This window comes from Netta rufina (genome assembly GCF_964035555.1).
Source record: "Netta rufina genome assembly, chromosome: 5".
Classification (NCBI taxonomy): domain Eukaryota; kingdom Metazoa; phylum Chordata; class Aves; order Anseriformes; family Anatidae; genus Netta; species Netta rufina.
In genome coordinates, this window is record NC_140128.1 from 49,301,195 (window position 1) to 49,318,526 (window position 17,332).

The 17,332-nt window shown below is 44.5% G+C and overlaps 1 protein-coding gene across 1 annotated transcript in view; it reads right to left on the reverse strand.

Annotated features, from left to right (window-relative positions):
• The window catches only part of ITPK1 (inositol-tetrakisphosphate 1-kinase), a 140,332-nt gene that overhangs the window by 94,318 nt on the left and 28,682 nt on the right, over nucleotides 1-17,332 (reverse strand). The window contains exon 3 of the mRNA XM_084287305.1: nucleotides 14,720-14,744. Within this exon, the coding sequence (XP_084143431.1) occupies nucleotides 14,720-14,744 (25 nt within the window). The remainder of the gene's footprint in view (nucleotides 1-14,719; nucleotides 14,745-17,332) is intronic.

Here is a 17,332-nt window from a genome sequence, read left to right on the forward strand (position 1 = left end):
GTATCCTCAAAAGCACGGCTGGGACTGCTCCGTCTACAAGACACGGTGTTTTACAAGCAGTGGGAGATGAAGCTGTGGCACGGTCACACACATTAGCCTTAATCTTCCCAGGAAAACGAGCAGCAGCAAGAAGGACACGGTGCCATTGACGTAGGTCCAGATTATGAGCATAACTACATGTATACATCTCCAGATCGACCGGTCCACGTGCAAATGACACTGCTAACACCCACAGTAGCTAACGCTGAGACCCCACATCCCAGCCACCCCACAGCGGTGCTGCCCTAGGGGTGCAGGTGCCTGTCCCAGCTGCAGAGCTCCCCAGGCTACACACCGACCAGCACAGACCTTGGCGGTTCCAAGCCAGCCCTGTCTACGCTGGCAAAACCAAACTAGGCAACAGCCCACGTCAGCCCCGGGTAAGCTAAAAATGTTAAGACTCGACTTCGTAACGAGAACTGCCTTCAGATCCTCCCTATTAATTTTCTTAAGCCTTGGTGCAGGCTCACAAAACAAACATCCTGCTGAAACCCTGCTTGCAGAGACTGCTGATGCAAGAAGCACCTCTACACGATCAGAAAGAGCGGGCTCTCGCCCCCTCATCCCTTCTAAAACACAAAAGAAAAATAGCATGTTAAAGGGCTCTTTTACAGAGCGAGCTGCAATAAGCTGTCAGCCTGCTATTTTCTTTATACGGGCAGGCCTTCTGCAAGTCACTACGCTGCTTGGTTTCTATATTTGCATCTGCTAAATTTAACTAGTTCCCACAGAACTGAAGTCCCCCACTGAATATTTAGAGTATCTCAACTTGTAGATTTATTGAAATTTTTAAAAAGTTTTCAGCTGTATTTGTGTTACTTGCCTCCTCTTCCCCTCCACATAGCTAGCATGCATATGCAGCACACATGTTTCTCGTGCATATGGTATCTCAGCAACTGCCAAGAAAAAAGGTGTTCAGTCCCTGAAGCATGAACAAAAAATCCTTTTTTTGTGACGGTACTAGGAAATAAATACAACTTCAGTAGGTAAAGTCTTTAATTTTTGCTTTCTTATGCTCTGCTGACATTAACAGTAGATTTACAAACGTAATATTTTCTATAGAGCCACAAGAAACACAAATACTAAAAAATGCAGATTTTGTAAAGTATAATCAGATGATAATCTCATTGAGACTGCACTTCTGCTGATGACACACAGGCTGTTGCATGTGGGATTTAGGATATTTTGGTCTGAAGTTAAACAAGGAAAAGTCTCCCAGAAGTGGCAAAAAAAATAACACTGCAACTTCTCCAAATGTTCATACAGGGAAAGACACCAATGGATTGGCTTCAGCACAGAGCTCTCAGGGGTGATGTTTTCCTGTGCCCCAGAACTAGAAGTCTCCCATGCCTGTTTACATCATTAAATGATAAAAGACTAGAGCAACCCAAAGAGAAGCAGCGCAACTGCAAAGATGGTCAAAAAACCTGCAGGCATTTGGAGTTCATTCATTCACGATTTTCCAGCTACTAATTGGGTGGAGGGAATGACATGAATGATAGGACTGACTTACACAAGAAGACTGTGCAGAATGGGCACGTGCATTTCATATTTATGCCCAGAAGGAAGAGCAAGGGCCTTTGGCATTTTGCATGGACCTTAATAGCAGCTGCCTGCACCTTTGAAAAGTAGGCTCATTACTTTGCAATTTACCCCCCAGACCTTCGAATTAAAAAAAGGTCCAGTACCATCATCTGACGTGTCCTATGGCACAAGCCACAGAACTTCCCCTCACCAAGACCTCTGTTGTAACTGGTGGCCTGCCAAAACACTTAGCTTCTTGAAAATAATAAAATTCTGATTTTCAAAGAGCTTCAACTAAGTGGGGAGCTAATTTGAGGTCTAGTGGTATCTTCAAATGATTACTTCCCCCTGATTAGGGCACCTCATTTCCATTGTAGTGTTTGCAAATTTTAAGTCCTCACCATCCTCACGACACGCGGGGCTGGCAGCACATTACACTATCATAGGATGCGGTAGCAAATGAGGTGCACGGCTCTCTTCTGCCTGCCTCAGCCAAGAAACGGTGCTGGAAAACACACCGGCACCAGCTGGAGCCCAGCTTGTAAGGAACAGGAGAGGACAGTCCCGTCAGACAGACATCGTGCTGTAGGAGACTTCATGGTTCAAGTGTTTTCTCTACATGAAGTCATCCAAACACTACGCCCACAGGAATTAGCAGGTTCGGGGTAGGTGTGTGGTGACATGCAGGCACTGACACGTCCTGTGCAGCCAGCGCAGCTGTAAGCTGGCCCTCCCAGGGATGCTGCATGGCCTCACCGATGTGGCACGCAGCTCAGGAGACTAGCAAGTCCCACCGCGAAACAAAGCCTGTCCCCTGCCACGCCAGCACAGTTTTGCAACCTCAGAATGAAGGGCTGGCTTGCCTCCAGCCAGCTTCAAGAACAAGCACAGGACAGGCCCCAAAGACACGTCCTTCAGTACAGCCTGTTCTGAACACCCCAGCAGAGACGTTTGTGAAGGGGAACAAAGACGAACACGCAGCCAGTGCGAAGCCTGGTTTGAAGTTCGAAATCTGTTCTTCTGAAGCTCTGTCCTTCAGGCTTATCCTGCTCGTGTGAACTGCAGACACATTCAGCTCAAAAGGAAGTCCCACACGCAAAACTTAAACGAGCCCATAAAACCTATAAAGACGACATGCAAACAACAAGGAAAAAAATAAAAATGGGAAGTTACATGCATCCTTGACATAAATGAGTGCTTTTCAGCATGGAGATTGAGGGGCTTGAACATTTTGGTGGACATGACATTGCTCAGTTTTGAGCATCTTATTCCCGAAATACAACCCACAGAAAAGTGCCATCCAATGTTTTCAGCTCTAGCATTAGCAAAACACATACACAAATACTATTTTAATTGTCTTTAGTTTTAAAATTAGCTAGTACAGGGTCTATCCTTTTACCCATTTATTCTTGGTCAAGTACTCAGCGTTTGAAATATGTGAAAGGACAAACGCATGAGGCAACGGATGCTGAATAGACAGGTGTTCACTGTTTCACACAGAAGTTAGAGAGGAAAGTCTACTACAGAGTTCCAAAAACCAGACTGAAATCATAGGAAACACAGCAAAAGTGCACTGAGGGCACTTAATTTAGAGCTTTAATGCAACCAATTAATTCACGGCTTCTTGTTCCCATCACATGTAGGTTCTTCATACCATTTGCCACTGTAAGCATCAGCAGAAAGGACAGCACAACCTTAGATAATCCCTTTCTGCATTGCACAGAACGAGACAACCAAGACAGGTTTGTTTTGACCTCCCCTGCTAGGTTAAGTAAACTATGCGATAACCCTGCCCCAAACAGACTGCATGTGTAAAGGCATAACCTGCCCTAGCTCCTTATAGCTGGTTTATCTTAGATAAACCCATGACCTTGACAGAACTGTGAAGTACAATTTTCGACATCTGTAGTGCTATGAACAAAGCAAGTGTGCAGCCTTACAGCCTTCAAGTCAGTGAAGGGTGCTACGCACAGAGATTTCGGACCCCAAGCCTTAAAACACATTACAGACACAGCTTTGGTTTTGCAAACTGACAGAATTCGGACTGTTCTCTTGCTGAACTGATCCAAGGTTTATCTTATGCCAGGGTAAAATGGCAATTGGTGAAAGACAATTCCCTTCAGCAAGTCTACCTCCCTGTTTCGGCTTGAGAGTGTGCTGGGCTTGAACAGGGATGCTATCTTCACATCTTCCTTACTACCAGTCTGTATTTTATGACGTTTTTTCCCAAGCAAAACAACAATATGCCCTGTTTTCTCTTCATTGAAAGAGGAGGAATTTTAAGGTCCCAGGAAGAATTTGGAAGTGACTGCAGGGATACAAGGATCAACAAACCAAATTCCACCCCAAATCCACTTTTCCATTACAACCTACATTCATACCCAAACTCGTTGAACTCAGGTAATACTAGACCTAAATGCAAGTATTGCAGTCAGATTTCTTCTTTAAAAGGTCAAGAAATAGTAGAATTTCTTCAGCCCACATCCCCAAATGAGGAAGAATAGTTTATATATACATGTACACACACACAAACAAGAATGTCTTTGAACGCTCAGTGTTTTCCCCCCCACCTACTCTGAGTCACTCAAACCAACAAGATCCATAAACACAATGTCAGCTATGTTCCTGTCAAGTTACTGTTGCCTGCCAAACACAGATGTGGGGCATTTGCTTTGTATTGTGTCCACATCTCAGACACCAGGGACAATCTCTAAAAAAGAGAATGTTTGCTGATTGCATTCAGCTTTCACCTCCAGTGCAAACTAGGTCATTGAAGTCAGGCAAGTTACTGGTATTAATATACAACAATAAATGGCCTGAAATATGTAATAAATGGCCTGAAGTACGCAGAAATTAAGATCTGAATTTACAATCCTTCTGGAGCCCAAAAAAAGAGCAAAACAACAAAAAATACAAACAAGATAAAAATACCACTCTTGGGAAAAGGAATGCTGATTATTAGAAACAGCATAAGCACAGAGCTCTGAAGTTGAGATACCAGGTTATTCCCCAGACTCCTCTGGGGAACTTTTATTCCTTAGCTATTGCTTGGTGAAGGACTAATTAAGAAGATTTAGGAGATTAAAGTGCAGGTTGCTTTAATATCAAAGAGTTGCTTCTATTTTAAACGCTGAGGAGATGTTCCATTACACCAGCTGCAGACCTCACATGAGCATCTCTAGAAGCAGAGACTATCGTGGCATCAGGACGACAGTCGTGTAAATAAAGACTGGAAAGCAAAGAGTTTTACAAACAGTGCCCCATGGAAATACAAAGCTCTTCAGTGCCTGAACTGCTCTGTCTGGCTGTAAATTTGTATTTACTTGCTGTTTCTGGGTGTTTCCTTGCTGCTCTATGGTTCATCGTGCTAGCTTCAGCATGTCGCAGGCAACCTCACTGCACCATAGGCTGTTGCTAAGTGATCCTCTGCAAACACACAAAGTTCTTCAGGCAATATCATAAACAACCCTAACAGATTCAATAAATAAAGTTGCAGCACATCAATCTCTAGAAAATTTAGAAGAAATTCCAATTTGCAGTCACCACCAACTATACTTGGTATGCCTATCTATTGAAGCTCAAGTAAACTCTATTAGCTCTTCTTTTAAACATCAACTTGATGGTATTACTGAACCAGAACTTGGCTTCAGACAGACATATCTGGGCAGGAACGAAGAATACCTTCAAGACAGCCTGTCCGTGGACAGGCTATTTCTCATACATGATTATGCAGTATTGACAATGCAGTTCCTTGCACAAAGCAAAAAAGGACATCATAGTATTATGACTTGCAACTTCTATATGCTGTAAACAGAGTTAAGCTGTACTCACTCCCTAGGAGTCTCTGACTACAGTTACAGAAAGCAAGCCTCAAAAACAGGGAATATTCTGCCCTACAGAAGAGGCAAAAGCAGTCCTTGATTTGAAAAGGACATGTCAAAAGATTCACAGAACAGAGAGCTACACAAATACACGGCTGACCCTCTTCAGCTACCACAGCTCACACAACATGACCATGGCTTAGGTGCTGCACAAGAGCAGCTCCCATATCCCAGGTGGCTCAAGGGCTGCAGGCAGGCCCCAGCTGCCTTCAGGGAGCATCCTCAGGGGGAGCTCAGCCCCTCTGCTGTGACCTGCGGTGCTTCCAGCAGGCTCCTGGGGCTTGGCCAGGCGCTCCCTCCTCTGTCCCCGTCTGGAGAGGCCCTCCCCGCACACAGGAGCGACAGTGCAGGTCGGCTGGCAGAGCGGGGACTTGGTGACCAATGCCAGGAGCAGGATGAAAGCAGACCTGCCGAATCTTCAGACCTCACGGAATCATGAACAACTACGTCAGCACTTTGCCATCGGAAAAAAAAAAAAAAAAGTAAAAGAATAGGAAACAGACACGTCGGAAGTTGAAGAGCTAGGAAAATGTTTACTCTCCTCTCTAACTTTCCACAGCACAAACCCACTGACCACGGGATGTCTTGCTATCCATCCTTGTTCCTCCTCTGCACCTTTTACTGAAGTCAGACCAAATTTACAACAACACAGAAGGAAATACAAGCCCTTGAGCTGCTGCACAAAGGGCTGAGCGCCCCAAGTTAGTACATTACACTACACCAACCAGCCCTTAAAAGGCTTTGTAAGGCCTGGACCATACTGGACATCCCTGGAATGGGGATGGGGGGAAGGGAGGATCTGTCACCTGCAAGGAGCAAATTCTCTCTCTGCCCCCGTTTGCAGTCACTTAGATCACTGACAAGCAGCCACTGAGGGCTTGAATGCCACACAACTCGTCGCAGCAGGCCTATGAACATCCAATCTGCTCTGGCTTCTTGTCAAACTGCTCTGTGCTTACAGTTTAAAAGCAGAAATTCTGCTTTCCCCCTCTATAGCTGCTGTTCTTTTTTCAGCCACTTAAGGATGTTACCATAAAGGAAAGGATATTACAAGATAAGCTCCTCTCGGTCACAAGAACAAACATTTTCCAAGCTAGCCTGAAGTACAAACGATCTCTCCGCCATCAACATAAATTCTCTATAGACAGCAATTAGCTTGTCCTCTAATCTTTTCTATCTGTTAGCCAATGGACAATTTTAACTCGGTAACTGTGCTGTTAAGGTTACAGGACAGCAGAGTTGTGCAATGAAGATCCTTGCACAAGAAAACATTTTCAGATGCACTTAGACCTCTGAGTAAAGGAAGCTCTTGGCTCCAATCAACAATTTACTACAAAAACAAAGCAAGCTAAAAAGCTTTTTTCTGTTTGCAAAGTCAGCCAGAAATTCCTCTGCAGCAGTTGTTTCCCTTACGTTTCAGTCTCTTGCTCAGTCTCAGAGTATTAGCTCAGTCCCAACGGCATCTTTTCCATCCCATCTTCAGATGACTGTCAAAACACTGTAAATAACTTGTTTGCGCTTTGGCAAGGTGCCGGGAAGATTTAGTTTAAGTCTTCAGTAACTACTGAGGTGAACACCCACCTTAGAACAAGCACTCAAACAGGGACACAACATACATGCAAGTTGACAGGTATAGCAACCTTAAATTGGGTATGAAACCCTTTTGATTTAGGGAATACCAGTTGGGAAACTAAATGAGGCAACGATAACTTACTGAAGCAACCTTAGGTTGAAAAAGTTGTGACAGTGAGATGCAGTGAGACACTGCATTACCCTGGACCCTAAAATAACAGCCAAAGAACAGTAGTACAAGGCAAATCCATTGTTTTATAATGACAGAAGCAGTCTATGGTTTGTATATAGGTCTGTGGTTTCTGCTTTCCTGCTCATAACGACTGTTATAGCATTTTTCAAAGACAAAGGAGCAACATCCACAACTTATTTATTTTTTAATCATGATTGAAGTGCCTGATACATTAATGACTGGTTATTTTGCAGCATTGCCTTAGGATCCTACAGGTCAGCACCCAAACTTACAACAACTACAGAGGTCAAGTTCTCTTTATATGCTTTTATTCATTTGTAATAAGTGCAACAATTAATTCTTTTGTCTCCTTTACAAGAATAACATGAATATAAGAAAAGAACAATTAAAACATACTGAGGCATCACTCTTTCAGTGATGAATCTATGCTATAGACTGAATACGGGCTTGGACGTGTCTTGTTCTTAAAGCCCAGCAGGATCACGGTGAAAGCACCCAGAAACCAAGCCTCTGAGGGACAAAACCATGCAGCTTCATGACAGAGTCAGCGGGAGGGAAAGAAGTGGGGTGCAGTCTAAAACTACCGTAACACTGTGCTGTACTGCTACATGGACAAAGCTCATCAGCAGCTTTTGCAGTTCCTCTGTCTTTGGGATTTATACAGATCCAATATTTTGTTGGTAGCCACCATCTACAAGTACACTAACAGTTATGTCCCCAGCACAAATCTGAGCAAGAGAAATTCATGTGAACCTGCTGGAGGAGGCTTCTACCTCCAAGCTCCCTCCACGGTCTGTGCAAGGAAAGCAAACTCCTGCCCTGAATCTTCTCTTCCAAAAGAAGTGACCCTGTTTCCACCATTTACAAAGGGACCACTTCGGACAGATCATATCCATCTACTGGCTGTTTCAATCCATTCATTAACAATGGTTGGACCCTCCTTGGCATGGCCAACAGAGCACCACATTCATCTCATCTAGGAGGCTGCAGCAGCTGTCTCTTTTGACAAGTCATGCGAGAGAAGAAGGATGAAAACAAACAAACTAACAAACAAACCACAGCTCTCAACTTTTCCATAAATGTGACCTCACGTTAAAAAGAAACACATTTTGGATGCCCCACTGCTATCTCATTTTAGAGGAACTATGTTTACGATCATCTGAATTTTTCCTGGCTCCCTCCTTTCTTCCTCAGATGACATCGAACAATTCCCACCCTAAGCTAAGTGCTTTTAGTCAGCAGTGCAAAGATACCTCTCAAAAAATAAAAAGACTGTAATTAAACTATTAAAAAGCCCATGAGTGTTTTCCATCAATGCTAACTCTTAGAAGATAAAAGATATTGCAAAATAACCAAAGTCATAGAAAACATCCACAGCATGTGCAGAAACCTTATATTTGTCTGATCTGCATACCCTTAGATATGCAGCAAAGAGAGGTCCACACTGGTGTCAAGAAAATAAGAGGGGAAAAAAGAACTTCAGTTGTTCTGACTGAAGGATTATGTTAAAGCCACTCTTCTGCCTCATCCTGCTACAATTGCATGAAGGCAGCTGAGTTCAGTAAACACTTCCAGGTCTCGCTGTGTTTGAAAGTGTCCTGTTTTAAACAGGGGCAACCTCCATTTGGCTTTAAGAAATTCTCAGCACACGTTGGCCAAAGACCAAACACAGCAATTTTAGAAACTTTATGGCTTAATGTCTGTGAGTACCATTACTGGCACATCATTCAATCCCGTGACACCAGTACGTTTACTTCATTTAACTGTAAAGCACCAGAGGAGCAAACAAACATACAATACAATAGGTTTTCAGCTGCAAGTATCTCAGGTCACGGCTAAGATCAAAGAAGTAATTTCTGCAGAAGCTGGAGAAAGGAAGTCAACAATGTATAGCAAAAGCCTTTCCCAAACTCCAGGGGTCTTCCGGAGTCCACTGGAAGCTCAGAGCTACCAGCACCCTCACTGAAGGTGGGCATGCAGATAGCCTCCTTCACTGGTCTGATGATACCCTCTCTATAAAGCTTTTGCTTGAAGCAAGCAAGTCTTAGCTATGCTAGAAACCACAATCATCTCTCCCAAGGGAACATCATCACTGTTGCTCCAGAACAAAACCCCAGGACTGAGAGCAAAGTTTAAGCTACCATCACAGCATGAAGTCTGTAGCTCTACGTGTGCAGAAGAACCAAATGATTTCACCCCACAACTGACAAAGGATTGTCACTGAGCTGTGAGAGGACATCTCAGCATTAGGACCCTTGGACCTGTATCTAATCAATTCCTCATCCTTCCCACTCCAAGAAAAAAAGACATCTGAAGAAAAAGATTAAAGAGCTACACACACATTTGTACTTCAACATACACTTTGCAGTTGCAGCGAGCCGCAAATGAGGCAGATTGGTTTTAAAATAGGCATTTCCTGAGTTACACACTCCACCTGCCCTGGTTTGATACTATATCATAACACCTGCATCCAGTGAGACAAATAATCCTATTGTTTAAAGCAGCCTAAAATTAAAGCTTATTCCTAGCTGGCCCATGGGCACCACTGCGGTAACCCTGATTAACAAAAGCAATATCTTAACTGCCCTTCTGTGCCAGGACTGGCCTGCATGCTGCAAGGTATTTGTAGTCAAAAGGAGGCAAATACAGGATTTCATTTAATACAGCATTTCCTTCAGGGTCTTATTTTTATCCTGTTACTTGAGAATGGATTTATGAATCTTTACAGTTCACTGAAGTATCTGGGAAGACACCTTGTGATGGCTGAGAACGTGCTATGCACAGCAATCTTCAGAAATCAGTGTCCATTAATTCTCCAGTTCTCCTTTACACACCCACCTTATTCTATGTCTTTCCCTCTAAGATATCTGAAAGCAACTTAAATGGCATCCCAGTACATGGCATTCCATCTTCATTAGAAAAGGGAGGCAGAGTTTCTAAGGGAGTTGCCCAAAGTGCCTGCAGTAAGTGACAACACGAGGCACCTCCCCACTGCAATCTTAGCCCCTTTATACTCAGCAAAACCTTTGGCAGAGCTCCCAAAGTGACTGGATTTCCACCCAAGACATCCCAACCCCCAGCCTTTAGCTTTGTTAGGCATCACTACCTCATCATGACATACTGAGAAGACAGGAGAAGACAAAAGGGCTGGGCAGAGCTGGCTCCATGGGCCAAAGCAGTACAAGCTCAAACCTGAAAGGCATTCATTGCGGATTTCTAAATCTTAGTAATGTTTTCACTCACCAAGAAATTGCTGCAAGTGACTTCAGAGCCCACACCTCGCTCAGAGCCAGTGGGATGCAGAGTCAAAAGCAAGCAATCAAACCAGTCAGTAAGAGGCTGCACACCTCTGAGCCACAAAAATTTCCTCACAGATCTGTCATTCACTCCCCGGGAATAAAATCAAGCTCTAACTGCATTTTGATGGATTGGCTTACTTGGTCTAATTTTTAAGAATAAGCGCTCATTTATTTAATCTGCTTAATCCGCATGCTGGAAGCATTCTGCTGTTTTCTCTTCCATCCCTGCCCCAGCAGATATGTATTTATTCTTCCCCACTGGACCAGAAAGGAGCATGCTGTACCTCACTGACCAGCCTGCTGATGCAATGCGGAGCGGCGTGCCAAAAACATCCCTCCCTGCACTGGAACCCGCGTTTTGCTCCTGCTGGGCAGGGCTGCTCCTTCAGTGCCAGGAGGGTCTCCTGTAGAAGACCCTACTGCAGAAGATCCCTACTGGGAAGGATCAGAGACGGGATTCAGCTGGAGATGTGGCTTTCCACGGTCCTGCTGTTTCCAAGGGATGAAGCTGAAATTTTTGTTCATCACTACATTTTTGGAAGACCCCATTCTGAGACATCCAAATGCACGCCGTAGCACAGAAGCTAAGCAGCATCACTCTCTTCTCAAGACCTTGACCAGCAGCCCCCTGCCTACAAGCCAAAGTGCCTACACTATCTAGATTGGGGAGGGCTGGAGGGCTCTTGTAGCATCACTTCCAAAACTGCATTTAAGGCAAAGCTGACTGCCATATTGAGAACAAGCACTGGAGTAATGGCCTGGCATGCATGTAAAAATAAACTTTCTCCTGCCTGTACCAACTCTCCAACATCAAGAAACCTGCTTGCTTTGGAAGCTCTCCAGTCACATCTTTCTGTCCGTGCTGTTGGATATATGTTTTATAAGCTCCCTTCTCCCAGCTAGAACGCCGCTGTTCCAGGCTTATTCCATTAATACTGCGTATGAAAATAAACCTCCCGCATTTCTAGAAAACAACCGTTCCCTGGCAACAATTAGTAGAAACTGTTGTCTTTGGTATTCCACTTTGACTGAAGATTTAAGAAAGGGGGAGAGGACCCTTAATTCTCCTTCGCTGTCTTCAGTAAAACCCAGAGCTCAAGGGACAGTTTTCTTCTTAGAAGTAAAAGGTTTCAAATATCTCAATTCCCAGAGACCTGAGGGGAAAAAAAAAAGGAAACCAAAAAAGCAGCCTAGACCATTGTAACTACTACAATCAGCTGTTCCACACTGAAAAACATGTTGTCCTCCATATCCCATTGCTATTAAAAAATGTGCAGCTTGAAATACAATGACTAATCCCACTTTTATAGCCAACTGACTAGAAAGAACATCTCTCTAAGATAAAAGAGCATTAGTGCTCGTTAGAACCAAAAATATCCATGGAAAATAGGAAATCTTAACTATTTTAATATTAAAAAAGAAGTGTGCTAGAGCTCTAGGAAAATTTGGGTGTGGAAATGCCTGAAAGGCCTTTGAAGTCGCGAGAAGTACGAAGGCTCCAAACTTTGTCACACAAAGACTGAACTGGCAATTTGTCAGAAGCCAAAGGGCTGCAGCTAATTATCCTGGATTTGCATAGCTTGTGAAACAAAAATAAATGCATGTCCCCATCAGAGGTACTTGTGATGATTTCCACTTCACTGCACATGTTTTCAATCTTAACCTCTCTAGACTAAGCCAAACAGATTTTTTTTTTTTCCTGAAAAACAAGGTATATGGAGATGTTCTTTCTTTTCCTCACCAGTGGACAAAGTCATAAGAAACAGGACGCTTTACTGGCTGAAGAAGAACTGACAATTTGCAATTCTGAATTTGCCCCCACGTTAATTTGGAGGGCTGAAACTGAACAAAACCAAGCTTTTTTAACAAGAGTTCAAAACCAGCTTTATGATTTAGAAATGATGCAAATCCTATCTTTGCTAAATTCTGTCAATAGAAAATAGAATTTATTTATTTCTCTTAATGCCTCATTAGACAATCACTGCATAACTTTAGAAGTAGCCTCTCCCTTGAAATGGTGAGGGTAGAAACTATGAAGAAATGTTTCTGTTGAAGCACTTACTGACCCACTGCCTGTGCGGTGGCCACAGCAGATGTGCTTGGGGCACAAGTCACTGTGCAGCACATCCCCACCCTGGGCCACCAGCTCAAGTCACTCCAGCTGAGCAGGCGGCTGCAAGGGGCTGGAGGAGTCAGCAAGAAAACCGAGGGGATGACAGGGAACATCTGAGGTTCTGAGAGCCCCCACACCTCCCCAGGGAGCTGTGGCTGTTCCCTGTGCTGTGCAGCTGTGCCAGCACGGTGCCCAGAACACTACTGGGGCTGGTACGGCAACAGCTCTGCTGCAGAGCCTGGACGCATCCCAGTACATCGTGCTACCTGGAAGCCAGTAACTTAACCTTAGTTCTCAACTCACTACTTCTAACTGGAAAGCATGCCTGCAGCCAGAAAAAAAAAAAAAAAAAAAAAAAGTTGAATTTATGTGAAGAGGAAAACAGAAAAACAGTCTGTGTACTTCTGTTTTGAGTTGCTTGTCTTTTGCTGGGCATAAGAGCTGGCTTCCCTCAAGACAGCTCACAACAGAGTAAGTTCCTTAAAGGAGAAGGGGAAACAAATGAAAAACTCTACTGCTCAACACAGGTAAACAACTTTCCCTCTACTAAGTAAACTTTGTCCAGCAGATTGACACCAAGACATCCCCAATCAGAAGCAGGGCTAGCGGAACGGATGCACGAGGTGACACAAGCAAAGCTTTCTAGTAACGCTGGATGGGAAAAGAGCACACTTCTGAGACATCCCTCGCTCACTACAAGTACGCGCATCAGGACATATTAAGCAACGCATGTGCTGGGCAAGTCATGATTGCACGTGGCCATTCACCCTGTTCCAGCAGAGCAGCAGGCATCAGTGTTCCAGGTGTGCCTCTGGGGCACAAACTCCCAGTACAGGTTAGTCTGGCATCTCAGCTATGCTGGGAAATTTGAAACCATGAAGCATTTCTACACAAGTCCTGTCTAGTTCTGTCCACGTGTTTTGCAAAACGCTCTTCCAATAAAGAAATGACTAGCCACTAAGCTACACAAACATCAGCAAAAAAAAAGCATTCGTGCATCCTACATACATTGATATAGCGAAGACTAACTGAAGCAACATGTTGAAGGACTGCAACTTCAGCCCAATAGATAAAATGGAATTTGTTCTCTGCTCAGCTAATCAGAGTATCATTGAATTCATCTCATACAGCCACCTTGCTGCTTATGTGTATGCAGCAGGCACTAGGCACGTAAAACAAATGCAGATAGTGGATTGGAAAGCACTGGACTACTATCAAAGTAATAGTGTGTCACAGAATGACAGAAATACAGGCTACCTTCCTCCCCATGCTGCTTGTGAAGCTGTGCTTTACACATGCTGGTTGTATTTATCAGCCTGGGGAGGCTGTATCAGAACTGATAAAAGAAGCTGCTCCTTAGCTCTGAGCAATAGGAGGTACAAGTAAGGAAGATGATGCTGTAGCAGCAAAAGGCTGCTGGAAATATGGTTAAATCCAGCCAGTAAAGTATGTGCCTTCCTTCCTTGTAATACCACGCAGCTCTCAAATGACCACACACCGAGTAAGCACCAGGAAGAGTGAAATCTATGATATGCTGCTCTTCTAAAGCAGACAAAATAGGCCAGAAGGAAAGAGCATTTCTCCCCCTTTGATCTTCCAGGGCTACAGTTCTCTGAGGTATTATTCACAGCAACACAGCTGTCAAGGTAACATAACTCCTTTTACAAGTTGGCATCATCACTTAAGTGCCATCTCATGTGAATACAGCCATTCAGAACTGGGAAACACAAAACAGCCAACACCTGAACTTCACAGTAGATGGGCTAAAGCCCCACAGCAGTCCAGTGCCACTTCTCTGTGCCCTGGGTTGCAAGAACTTGCCTTCTGCCACTGTTTTTTTTCAAAGAACAGCTCCTACTCCTGACAGGCCTGACCATCCTCAAGAGCAGTAAGCACAGACTAACATCACCTCATCAACCACCACATCTTACTCATGAACAAACGTGGGAAAAAACAACTTCATCTCCACTTTGGATACCTGTTTGCTTACGACTAGCTAAGATCAACACATGCCACAAAAGGGGATCCACTGTTTCCAAAAACAGTATTCATAGCAGAGAAGTGAATGGAAAAATAACCGAATATGGTTTTTACTCACCTGTACTACTTCTACTCCTCTTTTCCTGAAAAAGAAAAGAAAAAAAGGAATGGTTATTATTGGAAACATGAGAAATATGTAAAACAAACACTAATGGAAAAGCATTACTTCACACTAGAAAACAAACAATAAAAATCTGCATGTTGGTACCCAATTCAGATTCAGGCAAGCACTTCCCTGGTTCCGTTCCCTGCCTAGGAAGCACCTCGGCAGCTTCTGAGCCGTGGCCTTGGAGAGATGCAGGAGACATGCTAAGCTGCTGCCCTGCTGGGAACGCTGCAGCTGCCCTGAGAGCAGAGGTGGGCACACCTCGATTTTGGTCATACATCGAAACGCTGAGGGCTGCAATTGGTAGAGCCAGCCCAGGCAGATCTGTAGATGTGGCTCATCTCTCTGCCAGCATAAGAATTGAGATTCAGGTGCACGCAGCACAACAGTGCTCAGTCACTGCATTTGACACATTATCAAGGAAAACAAGCCACTTCTGCTTCAGTCTGAAGAGTAGAACTGAATCCCTGGCACAGAGCCCAGCCGTTCCTACACCAGACCACTTTCCCACTATATGCAGGCTATTTAAATATATTATAACCTTCTTCTCACTTTGAAGATGTAGGGAATTTAATTTAAGAATGAAAAGCCTCAGCGAGGACATGACTGGAATCTCTTCCTCGTTCCCACTAATCCCATATGTGAAAGTCAAAGACCCTTTTGGGGCAGGCCACAGAGCAGTGCTGCCCGCCTCTGTCTGCAGCACCCGTCTATCTAAGGGCGCCTGTGTTGTCGTCCCCAGTCACAAGTGCTGCACACTGCTGAATACACAATGGTTCCTCCAGTTTTCTGTCCAATACAGTAAGTCTTTCTTTTGGAAAGCCATTACAAAGCTGCCCAAAGGGACAGGCAATCCATCAGCATCCACGACACAAATTGCTCCCTTCTTACACTTCACAAGCCTGGAGTTTCTCTGGCCGAGATGCAGCATGCGTGCACTGCACAACCACAACAGAGCTCATCCTTCCTCAGCAAGGAAATTAAAAAGAAAATGAAACCAAGCACCTCTTACAGAGTATTTCAAAGCCCTCTTACAGATAACGGCAGCCCACAAACGGTGGCCGATTGATACGTTGCCATTACAGCGTGGGAAGCGCTGCTGCAGAACGTCACCTGAGGCTAGCCAGATGCATTCCAACTGTGCTTTGGGAAGAAAAAAAGACGACTCTTGCAGAGAAAGAGTTAATAGCCAAATTGTTGAAACAATGACTTTCACACAGCTAAGCAAGATAAACAAGAAATATGAGGTAGGAAGTGCTTTTTTGTAGATCAGTGCAACAGCCCACTCAGAAGCATTCCAAGTAGTAGAAGCTAAGAGTTAAAATAACAAAACGAGCTACATTTTTGCTGTGTCTGCCCTGGAGTAAACAGAATAACTCCAAACTCCCACTAAAATACAGAAGACTTCAGAAAGGGCTGCTCCAGAGCTCCTTGAAGGATAGAGGTTGATGGGAAAGGCTGCATTTTTTGCCATGCATGCATACACACTGAGTAAGCTTTATCCTACTTTGAAGAAAAATACTTGCAAGCTGGCTCCCAGAGCCACTTCAGAAAGAATTGGTCTAAAGGTTTTCAACAATGCCCTCAAAATGGACTTCAAAAATTTACTGGGATTTACTGGAGAGGCACTGGGTGCTGGGTATGCCAACACACACACTTAAACAGGTACGGGAAGGAGACGGCGATTAGCGAGGTTGGCTCACAGCGCTGGGTCTTCCTCTTTCTCACGAGTGGGATTTCCCCTTTGATTATCTGAAACATTAGAACTTTTAATACTTAAACCCAGGAGACAAGAAACCATAGAAGCATACATATTTTGAGGATTAGTTAATTTGGGAAAAGTCCTCTACCAAAATAGCGTTTGTTTGTTGTTTTTTTTTGTATTACACAACACGTGCTGAGCACACAGCACCACATAACTGCACCAACTGCCCCACATCCCAGGCAAAAAGGATTGGGGCCTGGCACGGAAAGCAAGCTGGTCCAGCACCCACACTCCAGGACCCCCTAAAATTAACAGGCAGAAGGAAGCAGGCTGCAGGCCACAGGTGACAGACAGGCCTATGAGGGGCCATCCATGAGGGACATGCGGTGGTGGTGCTGAGGAGACTGCCGAGCTAACTGCTGGGGGAGGCTGCAGCGAGGGGCGCAGGAATGTGCCCAAGGCAGGAACAAGGCCTGACCCAAAGGTGCTGTCCCCTGGCACCATGACCACTGCTAGTCCCTGCTCTGTCCATGAGCCTTCCTTCCCTCCCTCCACGTAGCCTGACACCCAGGTGGTGGCAACCCACAGTAGGCCCGTTTTTCTGAGGGGCTTCAGAAAGACAGATCCTTGCTTGCCATATTTCCCTCCTCCCTCCAAAGAGGCAGCAAAACTGTGTCAAAGTGAGACCGTCTGCCTGCGTTCCTTGAGCAGATGTTTGAAAACTGGTCAGTTCTCCACAAGGCTCCCAGAGGTCACTGTTTTGAAGAGGCACTGCATTGCAAAGAACATCTAGACAGGAATCCTACACTGCAGTCATCAGCCCAAGGAGAAGAAAAATATTTAAGCAAATGTCAGAGAAC